The sequence below is a fragment of the Pecten maximus genome, chromosome 3 (genome assembly GCF_902652985.1).
Source record: "Pecten maximus chromosome 3, xPecMax1.1, whole genome shotgun sequence".
Lineage (NCBI taxonomy): Eukaryota > Metazoa > Mollusca > Bivalvia > Pectinida > Pectinidae > Pecten > Pecten maximus.
Window position 1 is genome coordinate 50,943,401 of NC_047017.1, and position 21,297 is coordinate 50,964,697.

Below are 21,297 nucleotides of genomic sequence, written 5' to 3' on the forward strand. Positions count from 1 at the left end.
AAGGTCACTGGGGTAAAATAGGCTTAAATATTTAATCAATGATTTTGTAATCGCCAAGATTCTCTGAGACCTGATGTTAGGCCAATAGTATGCTTAAATGAAAGACTAGAAAATGTATTGACATGCATAAACCTAGCCTACTCTGATATTTGAAAAGTGGTTATCATTATAGTATCTGCAGAAATGACCTCAATCAACTTCGAAGTTACTGTAGAGCCAGGTGAGCGATACAGGCCCATTTAGCCTCTTGTTTGATTTACAAAATAGACGCTTGGTTGGGTTTTCAAGAAGCACCAAGTATCGTTCGTACTTTAATGTATTTGTGAACCCTTGATTAATGTATGATAAAGGGATAGGGAATTGGTTGAATGAAATGGTCGAGGTTCCAAAGATTGGGGTAGTATAACTCAAGGGTAACAAATTTGTTCACACAAATGATTTCCATACTCTAGAGACCACAATTAACAGTAACTCGGGGGCTGGAGTAATATTACTCGGAAACTAACTAATTGCTTGGATCGTGCGATGAAGGGCTGTCAAACAAATAACCAAGACATACTTTTAAGGTTATAGAGGTCATTAATATGTTAAAATGTTTAAACATCCTTTTTAGATCACCTGAGAACGAAGTGTCACGTGACCAGTTGAAATCGCCATTTGTCTGTCGTCATCCGTCCTGTGGCATTCATCTTGTGTCATAAGCAATTCAGATCTTAAGCTTCTCAACAACCATGATGCCCAAAGTCATGATATTGGGCAGTAACATGCTGTGTTTAAAGGCTCCAAAGTTTCTTCAAATGAATGACCTTGGCCTGCTTTCAAGTTATGGGGTTCAAATGTGTTAAAATCTTTCAATGACAAAGAGACCAAATTTGTTCTAATGAGTGACCTTAACTTACTTTCATGGTCAGATTGGTCAAATTGATTAAAACCTTCTTAACTTTTTTTCCAAACTTGGCCAGTAGCACATATCACATGAAAAAATGAATTATATGAAATAAAATACATGTAGTCAAAAAGAAAAATTAACGCGATAAACATCTGGAATTTATTGTGGTTGTAATTACAACGCATTAAAATGGCATAAATACATGTATTCCCCATAAGCATACACCAAGACATTTTGGATCAACGTTTGGACCAATACCTCACATTTGGTTGGGCAAACGATGGTAAATGACATTGTGCCAACATTGTTTTGCAAATCAGTCCAATGATGTTCAACTTAAAAACTTTGATGGGTCGACCTTGTGCCGACTTCAAACCATGCTGGGACAGCATTGGGCCAACCCTTATTTCCACTTACATTCCTAGTCTTCGTGTTTTTGTTTTGTTCTGGATAATCATATGAATCGTGTAAAATCATCATCATCATCATCATCATCATCATCATCAATCAACCTAAATTAATCGATGATTCACTTGCCTAATTAACTAATTACATAACTTCATTGCCAAAAAAAGAACGGAGATTGTAACAAAACATAAAAAATGAATATCTATTTGAACGAAATATATATACATTGTATAACGGAAAGTTTGAACCATAACCAAATTACTTAAGAAATAATTAACGATGCTCCGTGTATTGTTGCAGGATATACAACGAGGACGAGGATATTTTGCAATTAAATTAATAACGAAAGCCGCAGGCCAGAGTTATTAATTAAAATTGCAAAATATCCGAGTTGTATATCCTGCAAGAGTATACGAGTCAAAGTTGATTATTTCTATTCTACCATATACTGCTTAGTTCTGAGATCTACCTCTTCCTAATAGAAAAACGGCAAAGAAACCCCGGGAGATTTGTCTCTACATGGCTGTTACAATTCACAAGAAACGATAAGGCGCGCGCGCGCTAATGAATATTCAAAAGCTGACGTCAATCCCAAGCCAGTTGACGGCAACGTTACGAGAACTTTCGGAGATGTCGGCCAGCAATTCATGTAGAAATTCTCTCCAAAGTTTGTCTGTGGAAATTGACCTTACAACATATTGTTTAGCAAAGTCTGTTCTGGGTTGATTGAAATTAACAATCTGGCAAATTTCTCCGTTGTGAAATACACAGTCTCCGACGTTCAAACGTTTTGGCACCGCCATGTTTGTTTACAAATGCACGATTTTGGAGGGGGGAAATTGTAACAGCCGTGACTCACGAGCGTGTATTATTGACACGAGAATGTATTACTGGCAAATAATACACGGTTTTAAATCAATCAAAACTGGCGTTGCATAGCAAACGTGGTAGAATAAACAGTAAGCATACCACCGATAATATTTATTTTCTGAGCAATTTGTGAAAAAAACGTCAAAACAAATGACCTTTTGAATGTCCATTCAAAATTATTTAGCGTATTGAGAGCTTTATCCTGCCCAAAGATCAACACTTTGTCATTTGTGCAAAGTATTGATTTTTGCTTTTGATGTGTGTCATCCCAATGACTTGTTGAAGGATAGTGGACATAACAAACCACCCTGTAACACTCCAAATATAATGCACACGCGTGCCTTTCCTTATAAGTAATGCCGACATGTGTAGGCCATGCCAATCGCTGTTAAGCATAATAAGGACGTTAAATACGACATATTACATGACCGACATTGACTAAACAATGCATCCCATATACCGCAATCTCATTTTTCTTTTGACATTACTTTTTGTATTTTCTTCAAGTAAATAATTTCTTTCATGTCCATGCTTTGAAATATTATATTAAAGCGCTTCTATCCTATTTACAAAATCGCATCTGACGGAGACTTTAAACACCCAATACCGTACCGTTATCACAATTAGAGATAGGTGTTAGGTGCGGGTTGTAGGGTTCCTTTAGGAGAGACATTAAAACCAAGAAATCTGTTAAAAACATATGACTTCCCCAACACAATTGGCTGCTTGACCTTTTAAAAGCAGATGACAATAATTTTACATTTCAAACTTCTTCTCAAGTTCCACCAGTGGGATTACTCTAAAACTTACCAGAAATGATCCTGAGATGGTCCTGACTAAGAGTTGTTATTTTTCGGGTCGGTCCGAAATCCAAGATGGCCGCCAAAGCCGCCATCTTGAAACACATTTTAAACTTCTTCTCAAGTTCCACCAGTGCTATTGAGCTGAAACTTGCCTGAAATGATCCTGAGATGATCTTGACCAAGTGTTGTTATTTCTTGGGCCGATTTGAAATCCAAGATGGCCGCCATAGCCGCCATCTTGAAAAACAATTTTAAACTTCTTCTAAAGTTCCACCAGTGCTGTTGAGCTGAAACTTGCTAGAAATGATCCTGAGATGATCCCGACCAAGTGTTATTATTTTCGGATCGGTCTGAAATCCAAGATGGCCACCATGGCAGACATCTTGAAAAAACAAATTTTAAACTTCTTCTCCAGTTCCACTGGTGCCATTGAGCTTGAAATTGGTGAGGATGTTAAGGAAGGAGGGCCTACAAAGTGTGGTTATTTTTCGGCCTCGTAAAAAGGTTGACATGGCAGCCACGACGGCCATTTTGTAACATGATTGTGCAATCATGGTTTTCCTGAACAACACCTATTTCAAACTTCTTCTCAAATTCCACCAGTGTGATTCAGCTCTAGCTTACCAGAAATTATTCTGAGATGGTCCTAACCAAGTGTTGTTATTTATTGGGTTTGTCAGAAATCCAAGATGGCCACCATGGCCAACAGTGCCACTATATACTTGCTACAAAGAATACATACTACAATAGTATAAGGGTCTTTAATTTAGAGTCAAATGACCGTTAAGGCCGCCCTTGGGCCTCTTGTTTAAATTGTTTGTCCATGTTATCAAAGTGTTAATTATCACGGTTGCGTTTTCTCTTCACCTAAGTTATGATTGGAATATTCATTAAAATTTCCTTGGTCTACAGTGGCCCCTGTACTTGTATGATAATTCCCACGGATCGAAGCAAGTTATCAAAGGGTTATTTTTGCTTTTTTTTTTTTTTTTTTAGCTCACCGGTTACGAGTAACCGAGAGCTAATGCTGCCACCCCGGTACCCGCGTCGGTGTCGGCGTCCCACCCCAAAACTTTAAAGTTTTTGGGGTAAGTTTTTGGAAAGCTTGTAAGTCCAAAAGTATACACCTCATGCCCTTCTAATTTGATTTATACATTCATTAGAGGTCTAGGAGTGATGTTATGACAAAATCATGTTTGGCACCAAAACTCACTTTAAAGATTTTAGGGGTTAGTTTTGGAAAGCTTGTAAGTCCACACCCTTCTTATTTGGTTTATACATCCATTAGAGGTCTAGGAGCGATATTATGTGACATACAATTTCAAAATGACATGCTTATACGTACATAAGAAATGAATGCATATAGTGTGATTGCTGCCGCCGGTGAGCTTTCGCAATCATTGATTGCACTTGTATTTTTTTTGTGAGCAGGGTTATAGAAAAAGAGTAAGGGTCGTTTTATTTTCTTAATTGGTGATTTTTCTAGTTGCTGAAAAAGCGGAAAACTATGGTTGATGATTTCGGCCATGTCCCACTCTCACATTGGCGCCCCCGCCATGCGAAACGCGACATTGTGGCATAAAAATTCGGTCGCATTACCCGGCACGTTGGCGGGAGTATTTTTGTCGCGTTGGCGGGGTACTTTTGTCGCGTTGGCGGTGGTACTTTTGTCGCGTTGGCGGGTGTACTTTTGACGCGTTGGCGGGGTACTTTTGTGGCGTTGGCGGGTGTACTTTTGTCGCGTTGGCGGGTATACTTTTGACGCGTTGGCGGGGTACTTTTGTCGCGTTGGCGGGGTACTTTTGTCGCGTTGGCGGGGTACTTTTGTCACGTTGGCGGGGGTACTTTTGTCGCGTTGGCGGGTGTACTTTTGTCACGTTGGCGGGTGTACTTTTGTCGCGTTGGCGGGGTACTTTTGTCGCGTTGGAGGGATACTTTTGTCGCGTTGGCGGGGTACTTTTGTCGCGTTGGCGGGGTACTTTTGTCGCGTTGGCAGGGGTACTTTTGTGGCGTTGCCGGGGGTACTTTTGACGCGTTGGCGGGGTACTTTTGTGGCGTTGGCGGGTGTACTTTTGTCGCGTTGGCGGGTATACTTTTGACGCGTTGGCGGGGTACTTTTGTCGCGTTGGCGGGGTACTTTTGTCGCGTTGGCGGGGTACTTTTGTCACGTTGGCGGGGGTACTTTTGTGGCGTTGGCGGGGGTACTTTTGTCACGTTGGCGGGTGTACTTTTGACGCGTTGGCGGGGGTACTTTTGTCGTGTTGGCGGGTGTACTATTGTCGCGTTGGCGGGTGTACTTTTGACGCGTTGGCGGGGTACTTTTGTCGCGTTGGCCGGGGTAGTTTTGACGCGTTGGCGGGGTGCTTTTGTCGCGTTGGCGGGGTACTTTTGTCACGTTGGCGCACTGTCGCTCTTACATTTAATTCTCTCGGTTTCGTCAATGTTCCTTGCATTAACGAAACTCACACTTTTGTCACGTTGGCGGGTGTACTTTTGACGCGTTGGCGGGGGTACTTTTGTCGCGTTGGCGGGGTACTTTTGTGGCGTTGGCGGGTGTACTATTGTCGCGTTGGCGGGTGTACTTTTGACGCGTTGGCGGGGTACTTTTGTGGCGTTGGCGGGGTACTTTCGTCGCGTTGGCGGGGTACTTTTGTCACGTTGGCGGGGGTACTTTTGTGGCGTTGGCGGGTGTACTTTTGACACGTTGGCGGGGTACTTTTGTCGCGTTGGCGGGGTACTTTTGTCGCGTTGTCAGGGGTACTTTTGTGGCGTTGCCGGGGGTACTTTTGTCACGTTGGCGGGTGTACTTTTGACGCGTTGGCGGGGTACTTTTGTCGCGTTGGCGGGTGTACTTTTGACACGTTGGCGGGTGTACTTTTGACACGTTGGCGGGGTACTTTTGTCGCGTTGGCGGGGTACTTTTGTCGCGTTGACGGGAGTACTTTTGTGGCGTTGCCGGGGGTACTTTTGTCACGTTGGCGGGTGTACTTTTGACGCGTTGGCGGGGTACTTTTGTCGCGTTGGCGGGTGTACTTTTGACACGTTGGCGGGTGTACTTTTGACGCGTTGGCGGGTGTACTTTTGACGCGTTGGCGGGGTACTTTTGTCGCGTTGGCCGGGGTAGTTTTGACGCGTTGGCGGGGTGCTTTTGTCGCGTTGGCGGGGTACTTTTGTCACGTTGGCGCACTGTCGCTCTTACATTTAATTCTCTCGGTTTCGTCAATGTTCCTTGCATTAAGGAAACTCACATGACATTCAAGCATTTAAGAAAAGAACTTAATTTAGGTAAATGTCCTTCTATAAATTCTGTTATGCTTTCCAATGAAAAATGTAAAGTGACGGGTGTCCTTAATTTAAGGAATCTTGATGAAACTGGGGTCAAAATAAGTTTTTTTTTGTTCTTCGCCTGCTGATTTCTCCACTCGTACGTGTATACACTCTTTAGCGTATTTAAGTTGTTTAATTCAAGTTATTAAAGGCCATATCGACCAAGAAGACCACGCTATGGCTAATGTATCGATGTCTACAAATGTGTACATGAATTTTACTGGTTTTATAAGCCCCCTTGTTGGCAGTACATGTACTATGTTTTCCTGCTTTTGGGAATTTTAGTAAGCTGAACAATTTGCATTTGGCAAATAGATAAATACAATAAAACAGAAAAACTTCTTTTTGTCAATCATGTATCAGTCACGTGATTGTTACAAGTCATTTTATATCAGAATTCGAACATAGGGACATTTCATGCCACTGAAACTTAATTATTGTCTTGATTCTAAATTTTAAAGTCCAATTCTAAGTATATATATTCTATAATTAGATTGAAAGAGTCGACCGTAGTTCGGAATCTAAGGGCGAATTTGTTCTCCTAAAACCAGTTTTAGTTTCGAACCGGTTCTGTAAACTTTCCATTTGTTGAGTAAACCAGTTTCAAACCACATTTAAACTGAAACCGGTTCATTCATTTGTTTCTGATAAACCTAAACTAGTTTATTAAACCATTCAAACCACCACCGGTTGTGGTTTGGAAGGTTTCGTTTCTGAAAACAAGATGGCGAATGTTGTCAACATGCAGAATGTGCTCTTGAAGTGCGCTACGTACTCCAAACTTGCCAGCTATGGCTTGTAGTGTCATTTGACTGGACAAATAAAATATAAATTATAAATATTAATAATTGTTTTCCCATTGGTATGACAGTGTTCCCTTGTGTTTGTCATTGCATTGAATTGTGGAAGTATGTCTTCAACATAATTTGGGATTCGGGGAATTTTTGTGCGTTCAGGAGGTATTAACGTTTCAAATACTGCTCTGAAGCTTTTTCTCCCAAAGACACCATATTGAAAACTAGAATTTCGCATTTGTTTCTCAAGAGCAAACCAGTTTTAGTTTACAAACCGTTTTGAAAACCAGGTTTAAACCATAAACCCAAACCTAAACCAGTTTATTTGCAACAAATTTGCCCTAAGCAGTTTATTAGATAGAAAGGAAATTAAAAAAGAGTTATCTCTCCTAAGCTTCGAACGCCTACTTTCTTATTGCGTCGTCACCAACGGTCACGTGACATACATCGATCTAGGAATCGAGGTGGAAGCGACCGAGATTCTGGGCGAAGATAAAAACACAGAAAGCATGGCTTTGACACCAATAAGCACGGTCAACAACCCCGTAAGCAGAACAATTGTAGTGACTTTGTTAAACTTGCAATATTGACAATTTAATCATAAACAGATTATTTGCATAATAACGGATGGTATCACTTAGCCCGAGTAGCTTAGCCATAGGTCTGTTATCAGTTCCGGTTTCGCGTTCACATAATTAGATCTATCGACTAAATTACGCAATTTGTTGGTCCTTCGGTTATTTCTAATATGAAATAACCATTCTTTTTATCACAGTAGATCGTAGCTATTGATTGTTTTAATGCTTGGTAGATATAATTTCGCGTGAGAACGTCATTTTACACACTGAGAAAGCGAAAGTAGAGTTATTTTGTACGACATGATGTTCTCCAGGTGTTTTGTATGAATTCATTGACCTTCTACCATCATCAGAGAAAACATATCCCACACATAAACCAAGTTACTTTTGGTTTTAGGATATGCAACTCAAGTATTTCAAAGAATAGACTTGCTCAAGTCCGAGATATGTATACCAATAAGACAAATACTTTATACTGCATAATGTTGAAAATCACGATGAAACCCCACATAATTATACCCCCGCAAAGAAGTTAGGTGGGTGGGGGAGTTTACTGGAACAGTGTTTTCTGTTGGTCTGTCGGTCTGTCTGTCTGTCTGTCAACGCATATCTTGTAAGGACAACTCCTCCTAAACCGATGGGCCAATTCCAATGACACGTCACACAAATAGAGAGGACCATGATGTGTAGACGTGCATGCAGCTGTTAAAATTCCAAAATTTTGGTTGCCATGGTTACTGGTCACTTTATCGACTATACCAGTCATACAAATCTAGGTCAATGTTGACAGACTTTGTCTGAAGTTAAAATTTTATCTTTTATGTTCCAGCCAATTCCTTACACAGGGAGTATTCCGGGAGGCCTCACTCCAGGAAAACAGATCTTTATTCAGGGAGTTCTTCCCATGACGCAGGACAAGTGAGTAGACTGTTCCTTGGCAATAAAGCTTATAGAATTAACACAGATTTATGGATTTTGAGTGGAACTTCAGAGCTACAAATATGGAGCTGTTAGACTACAACAGTGAATCATTGATATTGTGTATATAAGCATTTTACTGTTTCAACAATCCCTATTTCTCATATTATTTGTCAACTTTGACTTGTTAGGGGGTCAGATAAAACAGGTTTCAAATTAATTATAAGAAGATTATTGCCTGTTGATCCCCTGCAAATTATTTTGGGAATGTATGGGACTCTGTCCTAAAATTTGGAAAATGTGTCTGCATTTTACTGAAAAATGGAAAAATAACATTATTAGCTCACCTGGTTCAATTTTTGGCTGGGTATATTGATATATAAACGACTTCGTCTCTGAAACTAAGAAATAGAGGACCTTACAGACAACTCTGCCTATATACTGATCATTGTATTACAGTCTATATACTGATCATTGTATTACAGTCTATATACTGATCATTGTATTACAGTTTTGTGGTTAACCTCCAGTGTAGTGCCTATATACTCATCATTGTATTACAGCCTATATACTGATCATTGTATTACAGTCTATATACTGATCATTGTATTACAGTTTTGTGGTTAACCTCCAGTGTAGTGCCTATATACTGATCATTGTATTACAGTCTATATACTGATCATTGTATTACAGTTTTGTGGTTAACCTCCAGTGTAGTGCCTATATACTGATCATTGTATTACAGTCTATATACTGATCATTGTATTACAGTCTATATACTGATCATTGTATTACAGTCTATATACTGATCATTGTATTACAGTCTATATACTGATCATTGTATTACAGTCTATATACTGATCATTGTATTACAGTCTATATACTGATCATTGTATTACAGTCTATATACTGATCATTGTATTACAGTCTATATACTGATCATTGTATTACAGCCTATATACTGATCATTGTATTACAGTTTTGTGGTTAACCTCCAGTGTAGTGCCTATATACTGATAATTGTATTACAGCCTATATACTGATCATTGTATTACAGTCTATATACTGATCATTGTATTACAGTTTTGTGGTTAACCTCCAGTGTAGTGCCTATATACTGATCATTGTATTACAGTCTATATACTGATCATTGTATTACAGCCTATATACTGATAATTGTATTACAGTTTTGTGGTTAACCTCCAGTGTAGTGCCTATATACTCATCATTGTATTACAGTTTTGTGGTTAACCTCCAGTGTAGTGCCTATATACTGATCATTGTATTACAGTCTATATACTGATCATTGTATTACAGTCTATATACTGATCATTGTATTACAGTTTTGTGGTTAACCTCCAGTGTAGTGCCTATATACTGATCATTGTATTACAGTCTATATACTGATCATTGTATTACAGTTTTGTGGTTAACCTCCAGTGTAGTACCTATATACTGATCATTGTATTACAGTCTATATACTGATCATTGTATTACAGTTTTGTGGTTAACCTCCAGTGTAGCAAACCTATATACTGATCATTGTATTACAGTTTTGTGGTTAACCTCCAGTGTAGTACCTATATACTGATCATTGTATTACAGTTTTGTGGTTAACCTCCAGTGTAGTGCCTATATACTGATCATTGTATTACAGTTTTGTGGTTAACCTCCAGTGTAGTGCCTATATACTGATCATTGTATTACAGTCTATATACTGATCATTGTATTACAGTTTTGTGGTTAACCTCCAGTGTAGTGCCTGTATACTGATCATTGTATTACAGTCTATATACTGATCATTGTATTACAGTTTTGTGGTTAACCTCCAGTGTAGTGCCTATATACTGATCATTGTATTACAGTTTTGTGGTTAACCTCCAGTGTAGTGCCTATATACTGATCATTGTATTACAGTCTATATACTGATCATTGTATTACAGTTTTGTGGTTAACCTCCAGTGTAGTGCCTATTTACTGATCATTGTATTACAGTTTTGTGGTTAACCTCCAGTGTAGTGCCTATATACTGATCATTGTATTACAGTCTATATACTGATCATTGTATTACAGTCTATATACTGATCATTGTATTACAGTCTATATACTGATCATTGTATTACAGTCTATATACTGATCATTGTATTACAGTCTATATACTGATCATTGTATTACAGTTTTGTGGTTAACCTCCAGTGTAGTACCTATATACTGATCATTGTATTACAGTCTATATACTGATCATTGTATTACAGTCTATATACTGATCATTGTATTACAGCCTATATACTGATCATTGTATTACAGTCTATATACTGATCATTGTATTACAGTTTTGTGGTTAACCTCCAGTGTAGTGCCTATATACTGATCATTGTATTACAGTTTTGTGGTTAACCTCCAGTGTAGTGCCTATATACTGATCATTGTATTACAGTTTTGTGGTTAACCTCCAGTGTAGTGCCTATATACTGATCATTGTATTACAGTCTATATACTGATCATTGTATTACAGTTTTGTGGTTAACCTCCAGTGTAGTACCTATATACTGATCATTGTATTACAGTTTTGTGGTTAACCTCCAGTGTAGTGCCTATATACTGATCATTGTATTACAGTTTTGTGGTTAACCTCCAGTGTAGTCCACAGGGTTATCCACAAGTCGAGGTTGCACTCCACTTCAATCCCCGCTTTAATCAGGGTTTAGTAGTTCGTAACAGCCACCAGAAGGGGTCATGGAAGAAAGAAGAAACATACGGTAACTTTCCATTCCACCCAGGACAGCCATTTGAACTAATCATTGCTGTAGAGACCAGCCAGTATAAGGTATGAGTTCAACTGTACTCAAACTGTCACACTGTTATTAATCAGGAATGGTAGGGAAAATTCACATTTTGTACATACATGTATTTAGAAAACATGGACTTTACCATACATGTTTTGACTGTTGTTTTAGAAATAAATTTAATTTTGTTCCAAAGAATAAATATCTGTGTTAAATAAGTTTTATTAGCTCACCTGGTCCAAAGGACCAAGGTGAGCTTATGCCATACCGTGGCGTCCGTCGTCCGTCCGTCAACAATTGACTTATTTGACTTCTTCTTCATAACCGCTGATTTGAATTTGAACAAATTTGGTCAGAACCATCCCTATGGGTAGGGGACTCAAAATTGTACAAATGATGGGGCTGACCCCCTGGGGGCCTCTGGGGCGGGGCCAAAAGGGGTCAATTTGGCGCTATTGATATAAACGACTTCTTCTCTGAAACCAACTAATGGCTATCGCTCCTATTTGCCTGGTAGCATCACTATGGGGTGGGGATTCAAAATTGTACAAATGATGGGGCTGACCCCCCAGGGGCCTGAGGGGCGGGGCCGAATGTGGTCAATCCGGCTATATTCATATAAACGACTTCTTCTCTGAAACCAAGCAATGGCTATCGCTCATATTTGCCTGGTAGCATCATTATGGGGTGGGGATTCAAAATTGTACAAATGATGGGGCTGACCCCCCAGGGGCCTGAGAGGCGGGGCCGAATGTGGTCAATCCGGCTATATTCATATAAATGACTTATTCTCTGAAACCGAGCAATGACTGTCGCTCATATTTGTCTGGTAGATCACTTTGGGGTGGGGATTCAAAATTGTACAAATGATGGGGCTGACCCCCCCAGGGGCCTGAGGGGCGGGGCCAAATGTGGTCAATCGGGCTATATTCATATAATTGACTTCTTCTCCTGAACCAAGCAAAAGGGGTCAATTTGGCTAAATTGATTTAAACAACTTATTCTCTGAAACTTAGCAATAGTTTCACTGGTAGCATCCTATGGGGGTAGGGATTCAAAATTGCATAAAGGAAGGAGCTGACCCCCAAGGGGGCAGAGGGCAGGGTCAAAAGGGGTCAATTGGTCTAAACAAGTTCTTCTCTGAAACTAAGCAATGAATATCACTCACATTTGTGTGGTAGCATCCATATAGGTTCGCGCCAAAAGTCAATTTCATGGATTAATGCACTTTTTGGCATTTGTAGTATTAAAATAAAACCAATGTACATGTACCCATATAAAATGCTTATGATATATATTGACATAGCAATACCAGCAACAAATATACTTAAGCATCGTTCTTGTTTCATATCTCATGAAACCAGGTGAGCGATACAGGCCCTCTGGGCCTCTTGTTATTCATGCTATGATGCTATGCCTATATACATGTATTTGTTTTAGCTGTATCACATTTATCATTCTTTTTCATTTGACCTAAGTGGTAAGAGATTTTTACAAAGTAATGTCTAGTTGTCTGGGGTATAGTGACATACATGCACTCACAACTAGGTTGTCCCTAGTACTACCAGAATCTGTCTATCCTTTCCTAGAGCATATCTTGTGTACTCTTTCACTTAGAGCTTTTAAATCACAAGAAACTTCTCCGTGGGGTGTTTTGTAGCACTGTCACACAGTATGAAGAGTTATGGCCCTTGGTTCACTATCTGTCTCGCTGAGTGTCATTTTAAATTTTTTCAATTAGAATTGCTTAGTTGTATGTACTTCCTACAGATCGCTGTCAATGGCCAACATTTTACTGAGTTCCAACACAGGATTCCGGTTCACCTGGTAAACACCATCAACATTGCTGGAGGGGTGTCCATCTTCTGTGTCAGGTTTGACGCTCCAGGTCCGGTGAGTATAGATGCTTGCATGGATTCACTAGTATTAAATTACTTATCAACTCTTCTTAATTTTGAGGGACCATCTTCGTTGTTACCTCTTATTTTACCCTAACAGTATAGATAAATGTTCTTTATAGTTCATGATTATAACATACAGTTAGTCAGTACCAGAAAGATCAGCTTAAATGCGTTGTTTAAGGCCAAGTTTTACTTATTTTATCATTACCAGGCCTAGTTTGTGTGAATTTATTAATAATTAACTTCATTTCTGTATCATCCTTTTTATAATGTATTATAAATTTTTATGTAATGTTTAAAAATCTGGGGGAAAAACATACATGTGTAAATTTTCCACATTTGCAGGTCATGCCTGCCTGTCAACCACAGAATTTTGGTTATGGACAGCCCCAGATGATGCCATCTGGTGGGTACCAGTGTCCCCCACAACCCGTCATAGGGTTTCAGCAAAACTACACAGAGGTGGTCAACCCAGTAAGTTTATTTACTTACAAGGTTAAACATTTGAATTTTTGAAGATTAAATAACAAATCATTATGTTTGTTAGAAATATTTATTTTTATGGATAATGCTTATTATACTACAATGGTATTATTTACTATGCTGACTTAATGAGCAACTGACTTCCTCAGTACATCAAATCAATGTAAATGTATACAAAAGGTACCCACTGGTGATATAATTTTATCTTACAATAATTTGTTTGTTTGACAAAGATTACACCTTGAAAAAAGTAATTAAAAATGTATTTTATGAATCATCATTGCTGTAAAGCTTTTAATTTTCACAGGGGTCTATTTTCTCACATTTTTTTGACAACAGAAGAAAATAAATGAAAAAAAATGGTTTTATAGAAAAAAACAATTTCTTTTCATTATTTCATCAAAAACATATATACTTTTTGTTCCTAACTTTTAGTAAAACTGCAAAAAACTTTAAGCATTTGGAAAAGCAACCTTGCAGTATGTTTTAATAGTTGGCATGTAGTTTGTAGATTTCTTTTGTCTATATGATGTTTAAGATTGGTCACTTGTCTATATGATGTTTAAGATTGGTCACTTGTCTATATGATGTTTAAGATTGGTCACTTGTCTATATGATGTTTAAGATTGGTCACTTGTCTATATGATGTTTAAGATTGGCCACTTGTCTATATGATGTTTAAGATTGGCCACTTGTCTATATGATATTTAAGATTGGCCACTTGTCTATATGATATTTAAGATTGGCCACTTGTCTATATGATGTTTAAGATTGGTCACTTGTCTATATGATGTTTAAGATTGGCCACTTGTCTATATGATGTTTAAGATTGGCCACTTGTCTATATGATGTTTAAGGTTGGCCACTTGTCTATGTGATGTTTAAGATTGGCCACTTGCCTATATGATGTTTAAGATTGGTCACTTGTCTATATGATGTTTAAGATTGGCCACTTGTCTATATGATGTTTAAGATTGGTCACTTGTCTATATGATGTTTAAGATTGGTCACTTGTCTATATGATGTTTAAGATTGGCCACTTGTCTATATGATGTTTAAGATTAGTCACTTGTCTATATGATGTTTAAGATTGGCCAGGTGAGCGATACAGGCCCTCTGGGCCACTTGTCTATATAATGTTAAGATTGGCCACTTGTCTATATGATGTTTAAGATTGGCCACTTGTCTATATGATGTTTAAGATTGGCCACTTGTCTATATGATGTTTAAGATTGGTCACTTGTCTATATGATGTTTAAGATTGGTCACTTGTCTATATGATGTTTAAGATTGGCCACTTGTCTATATGATGTTTAAGATTGGCCACTTGTCTATATGATGTTTAAGATTGGCCACTTGTCTATATGATGTTTAAGATTGGCTACAGTAGCAGTGACTCGTATTGTAGCATATCAAGTAACACATGATTGGCTCATATCTTGCTGAGCAATTCACTGCACATTCAAATATTTCAAGATTACATGTATTTCACATATTGGAAGAAAGAAAAAAATGACCCATAAAATATGCTACAATTTCTTAATGAAGACTACACAGTATATGAAAGTTGAATGGTCTTTATTTCTAATCTCTAGTCTTTCAAAAAGTTTGTACTTTATGGAAATGTAAAAATCAACAGATAAAAGCTGAATAACTGCATTAAACATGTATCTAATGCTACAGCTTACAAAAAGTTTGTACTTTATTGAAATGTAAAAATCAACAGATAAAAGCTGAATAACTACATTAAACATGTATCTTGCTACAGCTTACAAAAAGGAGTTTACATCCAGGGAAATTAGCAACCACTTTAATCCATAAAAATTCTCTAATGCAGTCAGTACCATACGTGGGCGATATTCCTGGAGGATTAGCAGCAGGCAAATCCATCACAATCCAAGGTTCACTTCCGCTCTCACAGGAAAAGTAAGTACAGCGAAACACTTAATAGCTGAATCCCACCAAATAATGTGTTTTTTTGTACTTGTTTCGACAGTAAATGTACATATCTTAAAATTGGAAGATTAGCATGGCCCGTCCGCTTCATTTCATCGTATCTTTATTTGGTTTTGCACAGAAATGGAACTTACTTTTGTGTTCATACAGACTTGTATCCAATAACAATAAATTTAGTTATCCAAGGTTAATTCACAAAGAATATAGGACGCGATCATGACCTAGCAAACAGTTCAATGAATACCAAGTATTTAAGGAATGCAGGTTCAAGTAAGTAGGGTTTAACTGTCCGTTCTGAACCAGTGACGTAAATTGAAAACCTCTCAAAAGGTTTGGCATGTTAGCACTGTGGTATCAAGTTCCACACCTGGAACTGAGGGCTTTGGTGCTGCGTCTGTCGTCCATCTGGCAGGCTGTCCATCTGGCCGGCCCCACTGTCTATGAGCTTTTTCTCGATGACAGAAAGGCCCAGAGTCCTGATATTGGGCCTGGTGCCTGCTCGGATGAAGGGCCATCAAGTGTACATGTTCAAACAATTCATGGTCACAATGATTAAATGAGTTAAAATATTCAAAAAACATCTTCTCGATTACCAAGAGCCCAAAAAACCTCATATTAGGCCAGTACTATGCTGGAATGAAGGACTTCAAAATTGATTTAAATGAATAGATTTAGCCAACTATTATATTTCAATAAACTGGTAATCTGCTTAGCATCTGCATTAATGACCTAGACCAACTTCAAAGTTACATTTGAAGCAGGAGAGCAACACAGGCTCATTGGGCCTCTTGTTATAAAATGTAAAAACAAGTAAGATGTGCTTGCTTTTTCATTGAATAGATTTGCCATCAATCTACAATGTGGCAGACAGCCATACCCACAGCTAGATGTGGCTCTACATTTTAACCCACGCTTCAATGAAGGTTGCGTAGTGCGCAACAGTCATCAGGGTGGCTCATGGAAGAACGAAGAGAGGTATGGGGCCTTTCCATTCCATCCTGGACAAAATTTTGAAGTGAAAATTGTGGTGGAGCTGAACCAGTATCAGGTAAGTTAATCACTGGACGGGATACTCTTGCCCCAGTTCCATGAGAGTTCCTTAACTTCTAATTTCCCATTGGAAAGAGTTTGAGGATCTTTTCTTCACTCTGATTTTAATAATTCATTTTCCAGTATGCATAATACCATTTTAAACATTGATAGTTATCCAGCAGTAGGAACAAAATATGTTTGGAAGTCTATTAATCTCTTTTTCAGATTTTTGTGAATGGTCAACTCTTCGTAGGATTTCAGCACAGGATTCCCTTCCACAGAGTCAACACACTCAGTATTTCGGGAGGGTTGAATGTCCTAAGAGTCCGGATCAGTAATCCGGACATGGTGAGTGTTTTAAAATTACTTTTTCTTCCAAACAATAGCTGTCATATTTTAGTCGAACATATCTTCATGAATTCTTGTAATCACCTCATAACGTCAATCCTTCACAGTTCAGTTTTCCCTTTGTTCCTTATTTAGGATGTTAAATTTAAGGCTGATCAGGAAAACAAGATGTCAGAAAGAAAGCCATCTTGAATGTGGACAAATAGAATTTGTAGCCACTATTTCTAAGGAACTGTTTTGTGCATCTTTCTCATATAATGTAGAATTATATTGGTCATTAGCTGATCAATTTTAGACAAATTGGAAACACAAAATAGTCGACAGGTGACCATCTTGTATTTTAACAGATGAAGATTGCCATTGTTATTTCATGTAACATAAACTTTTATTTATTTAGACAAATGGAATTTGTTATTTCTCAGGAAGTATTTCAGTTCTGTTTGGTCTGTAGAATTTCAATACCGATAGGAAAACAAAAAAGGCTGACAGGAGGCCATTTTGCATTTTAACAGTTGAAATGTGTTGCCTATTCTGTATGAATCTTTCTCAAATTCATTTTTATTTTCTTCTTTGTCTCCTTTTGAGCATGTTTCCTTCCTTTCAATTTTTCACAGTGACGGAATCTGAATATTAGAGCAAATCAAGACATGTCACATATAGACTTTTTTGTAGAAGTTTCCAATGTTTTTGTTATAATTGATGTGTGCTTTTATTTCTGATTTGCTTTTCAGTAAAATGGTTTAGTATTGTTTAATGTCCTATCAACAGCTAAGGTCATTTAAGGACGGCACTTTTCATTAATAATGATGACTAATAGTCTTCTATTAGATGATATGAATACCTGGAACGCAATGTATTTACATACATGGATGATCCAGGTATTCATATCATCCAATTGACGACTTGTCACTATGATCATGTCATGGTATCGTGCTGGCCATCACTGCGCAATTGAAACATTCTTTTTTAAGAACCTTGATGTGGCTCAGTGGTATAAGCTGCAGGTATTTCTGGCTAGTCGATTGGGTGCCGTAGATCATGAGTTCAAGGCCAGTCAGGGCATGAGTCATAAAGTTTTCTTCCTTCATCAATTGTGTTAATATGTTATACACACACACATATATATGTATTTGAATTTCCTGTCATAGTTGTACTTCCATGAATACATGTATATGTATGTGTGTATATATACAGTATACATGTATTTAAAAAAAATTATTGACATGTTAAGAATTTCAGTTACATTAAAGTGCTTTCACAGCCTAGCTGCTCCTCAGTAAAGTGTAACTAAGTGTATCTATGACATCTTACATTCTATATTAATTATTACGTCATAGATAGAAGGGGCATAATTACTTATTGTAGAACATTTAGGGCCGACTGAAGTATCCGTATAATCTGATTTTCCTTTGCTTCACGTTGGACTCTGTTTAGTTCCGTGGTGAATGTATATAACGGGAATACTTTAAGATCTCTGTTGTTGCAGTGTGCAAAATGCTGACTTATCAGAAGATGTCGGTAGCGTTCATGAGAAATTTGTTTTGAGTGTAATGTAACTTGTTTACAGAAATTTTCCGTTTGTCCCAAATAGAAATTCTTGCATTTTGGGCAGATATATGTGGATATATTTAAATGAAACAAGAAATATCTTAAAAAAAGTTTTAATGCTGGCGGTTTTAATGTAAAACTGCTGGTGAAATGATTTAACGAACTAATATGTTTCAGCACGGATAACAAAACTATATCAGTTTGACTAATTTTTGGTGATAATTAGACTGCATTTGAATCAGGAATAAAAGTTTATCAATGTGTCATTTGAAAAGATACATCCACTTATTCAGCTTGCATTCAATCTTAACTTTGTTTCGTTTTTAACTGCATATGTGCATTTTGCATTTACCGCTACATTGACCAATTACATACTTCATCTTGACTAGTAACGCCACCTGTCGTGTCATATCTGGAGGCAAAAGAATATTATACGGCAATGCCGAAAAACCATTTGGCCATTGAAATTATCTTATAATTTTTGAGGTTGAACAACAAAATTTATTGTAATATGCATTAATTTTGTAGATGAATAAATAAAATGAAATAATAAAAAACAAAATCTTTTACCGCTTTTCTTTTTACATACCAAGTTTTATCAAATACATTTTGTATTATTTGCAGTTGTAAGGAAAATAGTGAATTTATTTTTCTTTATTTTTTTATTGTTTTTTTTTTCAATTTCTCTTGAGTGGTCTTTAAATTTATTTGATGACTGATAAATTCAATTTTGATGTTTCTAGTTATATCTCATAGATTTGATATATGTGGCAGAATAGTTATGAACATTCATTTTTCAGGTCATTTTCCTTTAACTTGGATTAACTGCTTGTCATATGAAACCTTTTTATATTGGCTCCCTTGGAAGGTCAGATATGACAGGTTTGATTGTAATTTGGTATCCTAAAGAAGTAAAATCCAAATGGAAAGAGAAATGTGTATATTGGTAGGGTGAGATAAGTTTGGGAATCGAAAACAGTTATATAAATAGTATGTTGGTTATGTTATATAAATAGTATGTTGGTTATGTTGTCAATAGGAAGAAAACACTAGTTCTGTTTCTAACATCCCGTCTGGAGGATCCTACGATTACGTGAGTCAGAGTTGATGGTGGCATATCGAAACAAAACTAAAAATAAATCTGGAGTTGATGGTGGCATATCGAAACTAAACTAAAACCAAGTCTGTTGTGAATTCTAATTACTAGGAGTGTTTTGTTTGTCAGTTTTGTTCTATTAAATCTAGAGGATATCTAAGTAGAGCTAAATTTTACACATTATGTCAACCACTACCATATTAATTTACAAATCAGCTCCTGCCCACAAATAAGTGCTCTCCAGCATTTTTGCAGAATCATCCATTTAAAATAATTGTTAAGCCAAAGTCGTTAATAGAGAAGACCTTCCCAACCTTTTATGCTAAACTTTCAGACTGAGGGAGGTTGCTATTTCATGCAAAATTAAGGAATTGATCAAATGAAACATATTTGATGATCTCAAACTGTAATAATAATCCCAATAAAATTTGATGATGTACCTAATAAAAAGGTGATGCTGATCCCCCAAAAAATGCATGAATATTATATACAAAATCTGCAGTTTTATCATAATTTTGATGTCCTGTAAGTGTCTTTGTTATTTTGTAATCCTGAGTCATATTAAACTAGAACTACCTGACAATTCTTTCCCAATTGGAACCCTGTATCTACATTGTGATGATAAAACATTTTGTAAATATATTTACTAAGCTTGAGTTTAAGTAGTTTAGTGTTAAAGATTGGAGAAAATGTGATTATGATCCCAATAAATTGTGATGAGGATCCCAATAAAATGTGATGAGGATCCCAATAAAATGTGATGAGGATCCCAATAAATTGTGATGAGGATCCCAATAAAATGTGATGAGGATCCCAATAAAATGTGATGAGTATCCCAATAAAATGTGATGATGATCCCAATAAAATGTGATGATGATCCCAATAAAATGTGATGAGTATCCCAATAAATTGTGATGAGGATCCCAATAAATTGTGATGAGGATCCCAATAAAATGTGATGAGGATACCAATAAATTGTGATGATGATCCCAATAAAATGTGATGATGATCACAATAAAATGTGATGAGGATCCCAATAAAATGTGATGAGGATCCCAATAAAATGTGATGAGGATCCCAATAAAATGTGATGAGTATCCCAATAAATTGTGATGATGATACCAATAAAATGTGATGAGGATCCCAATAAAATGTGATTATGATCCCAATAAAATGTGATGAGGATCCCAATAAAATGTGATGATGATCCCAATAAAATGTGATGATGATCCCAATAAAATGTGATGAGTATCCCAATAAAATGTGATGAGGATCCCAATAAATTGTGATGAGGATCCCAATAAAATGTGATGAGGATACCAATAAATTGTGATGATGATCCCAATAAAATGTGATGATGATCACAATAAAATGTGATGAGGATCCCAATAAAATGTGATGAGGATCCCAATAAAATGTGATGAGGATCCCAATAAAATGTGATGAGTATCCCAATAAATTGTGATGATGATACCAATAAAATGTGATGAGGATCCCAATAAAATGTGATTATGATCCCAATAAAATGTGATGAGGATCCCAATAAAATGTGATGCTGAT

The 21,297-nt window shown here is 37.2% G+C and overlaps 1 protein-coding gene across 2 annotated transcripts in view; it reads left to right on the forward strand.

Moving 5' to 3' along the window:
• Window positions 1-7,518: 7,518 nt before the first annotated feature.
• The window catches only part of LOC117324490 (galectin-9-like), a 34,046-nt gene continuing 20,267 nt past the window's right edge, over window positions 7,519-21,297 (forward strand). For both annotated transcript variants that reach the window (XM_033880370.1, XM_033880371.1), the window contains exons 1-8: window positions 7,519-7,636; window positions 8,499-8,587; window positions 11,207-11,414; window positions 13,144-13,266; window positions 13,620-13,748; window positions 15,595-15,683; window positions 16,554-16,761; window positions 16,971-17,093. In XM_033880370.1, the coding sequence (XP_033736261.1) occupies window positions 7,601-7,636; window positions 8,499-8,587; window positions 11,207-11,414; window positions 13,144-13,266; window positions 13,620-13,748; window positions 15,595-15,683; window positions 16,554-16,761; window positions 16,971-17,093 (1,005 nt within the window). In that variant the 5' untranslated portion in view covers window positions 7,519-7,600. The remainder of the gene's footprint in view (window positions 7,637-8,498; window positions 8,588-11,206; window positions 11,415-13,143; window positions 13,267-13,619; window positions 13,749-15,594; window positions 15,684-16,553; window positions 16,762-16,970; window positions 17,094-21,297) is intronic.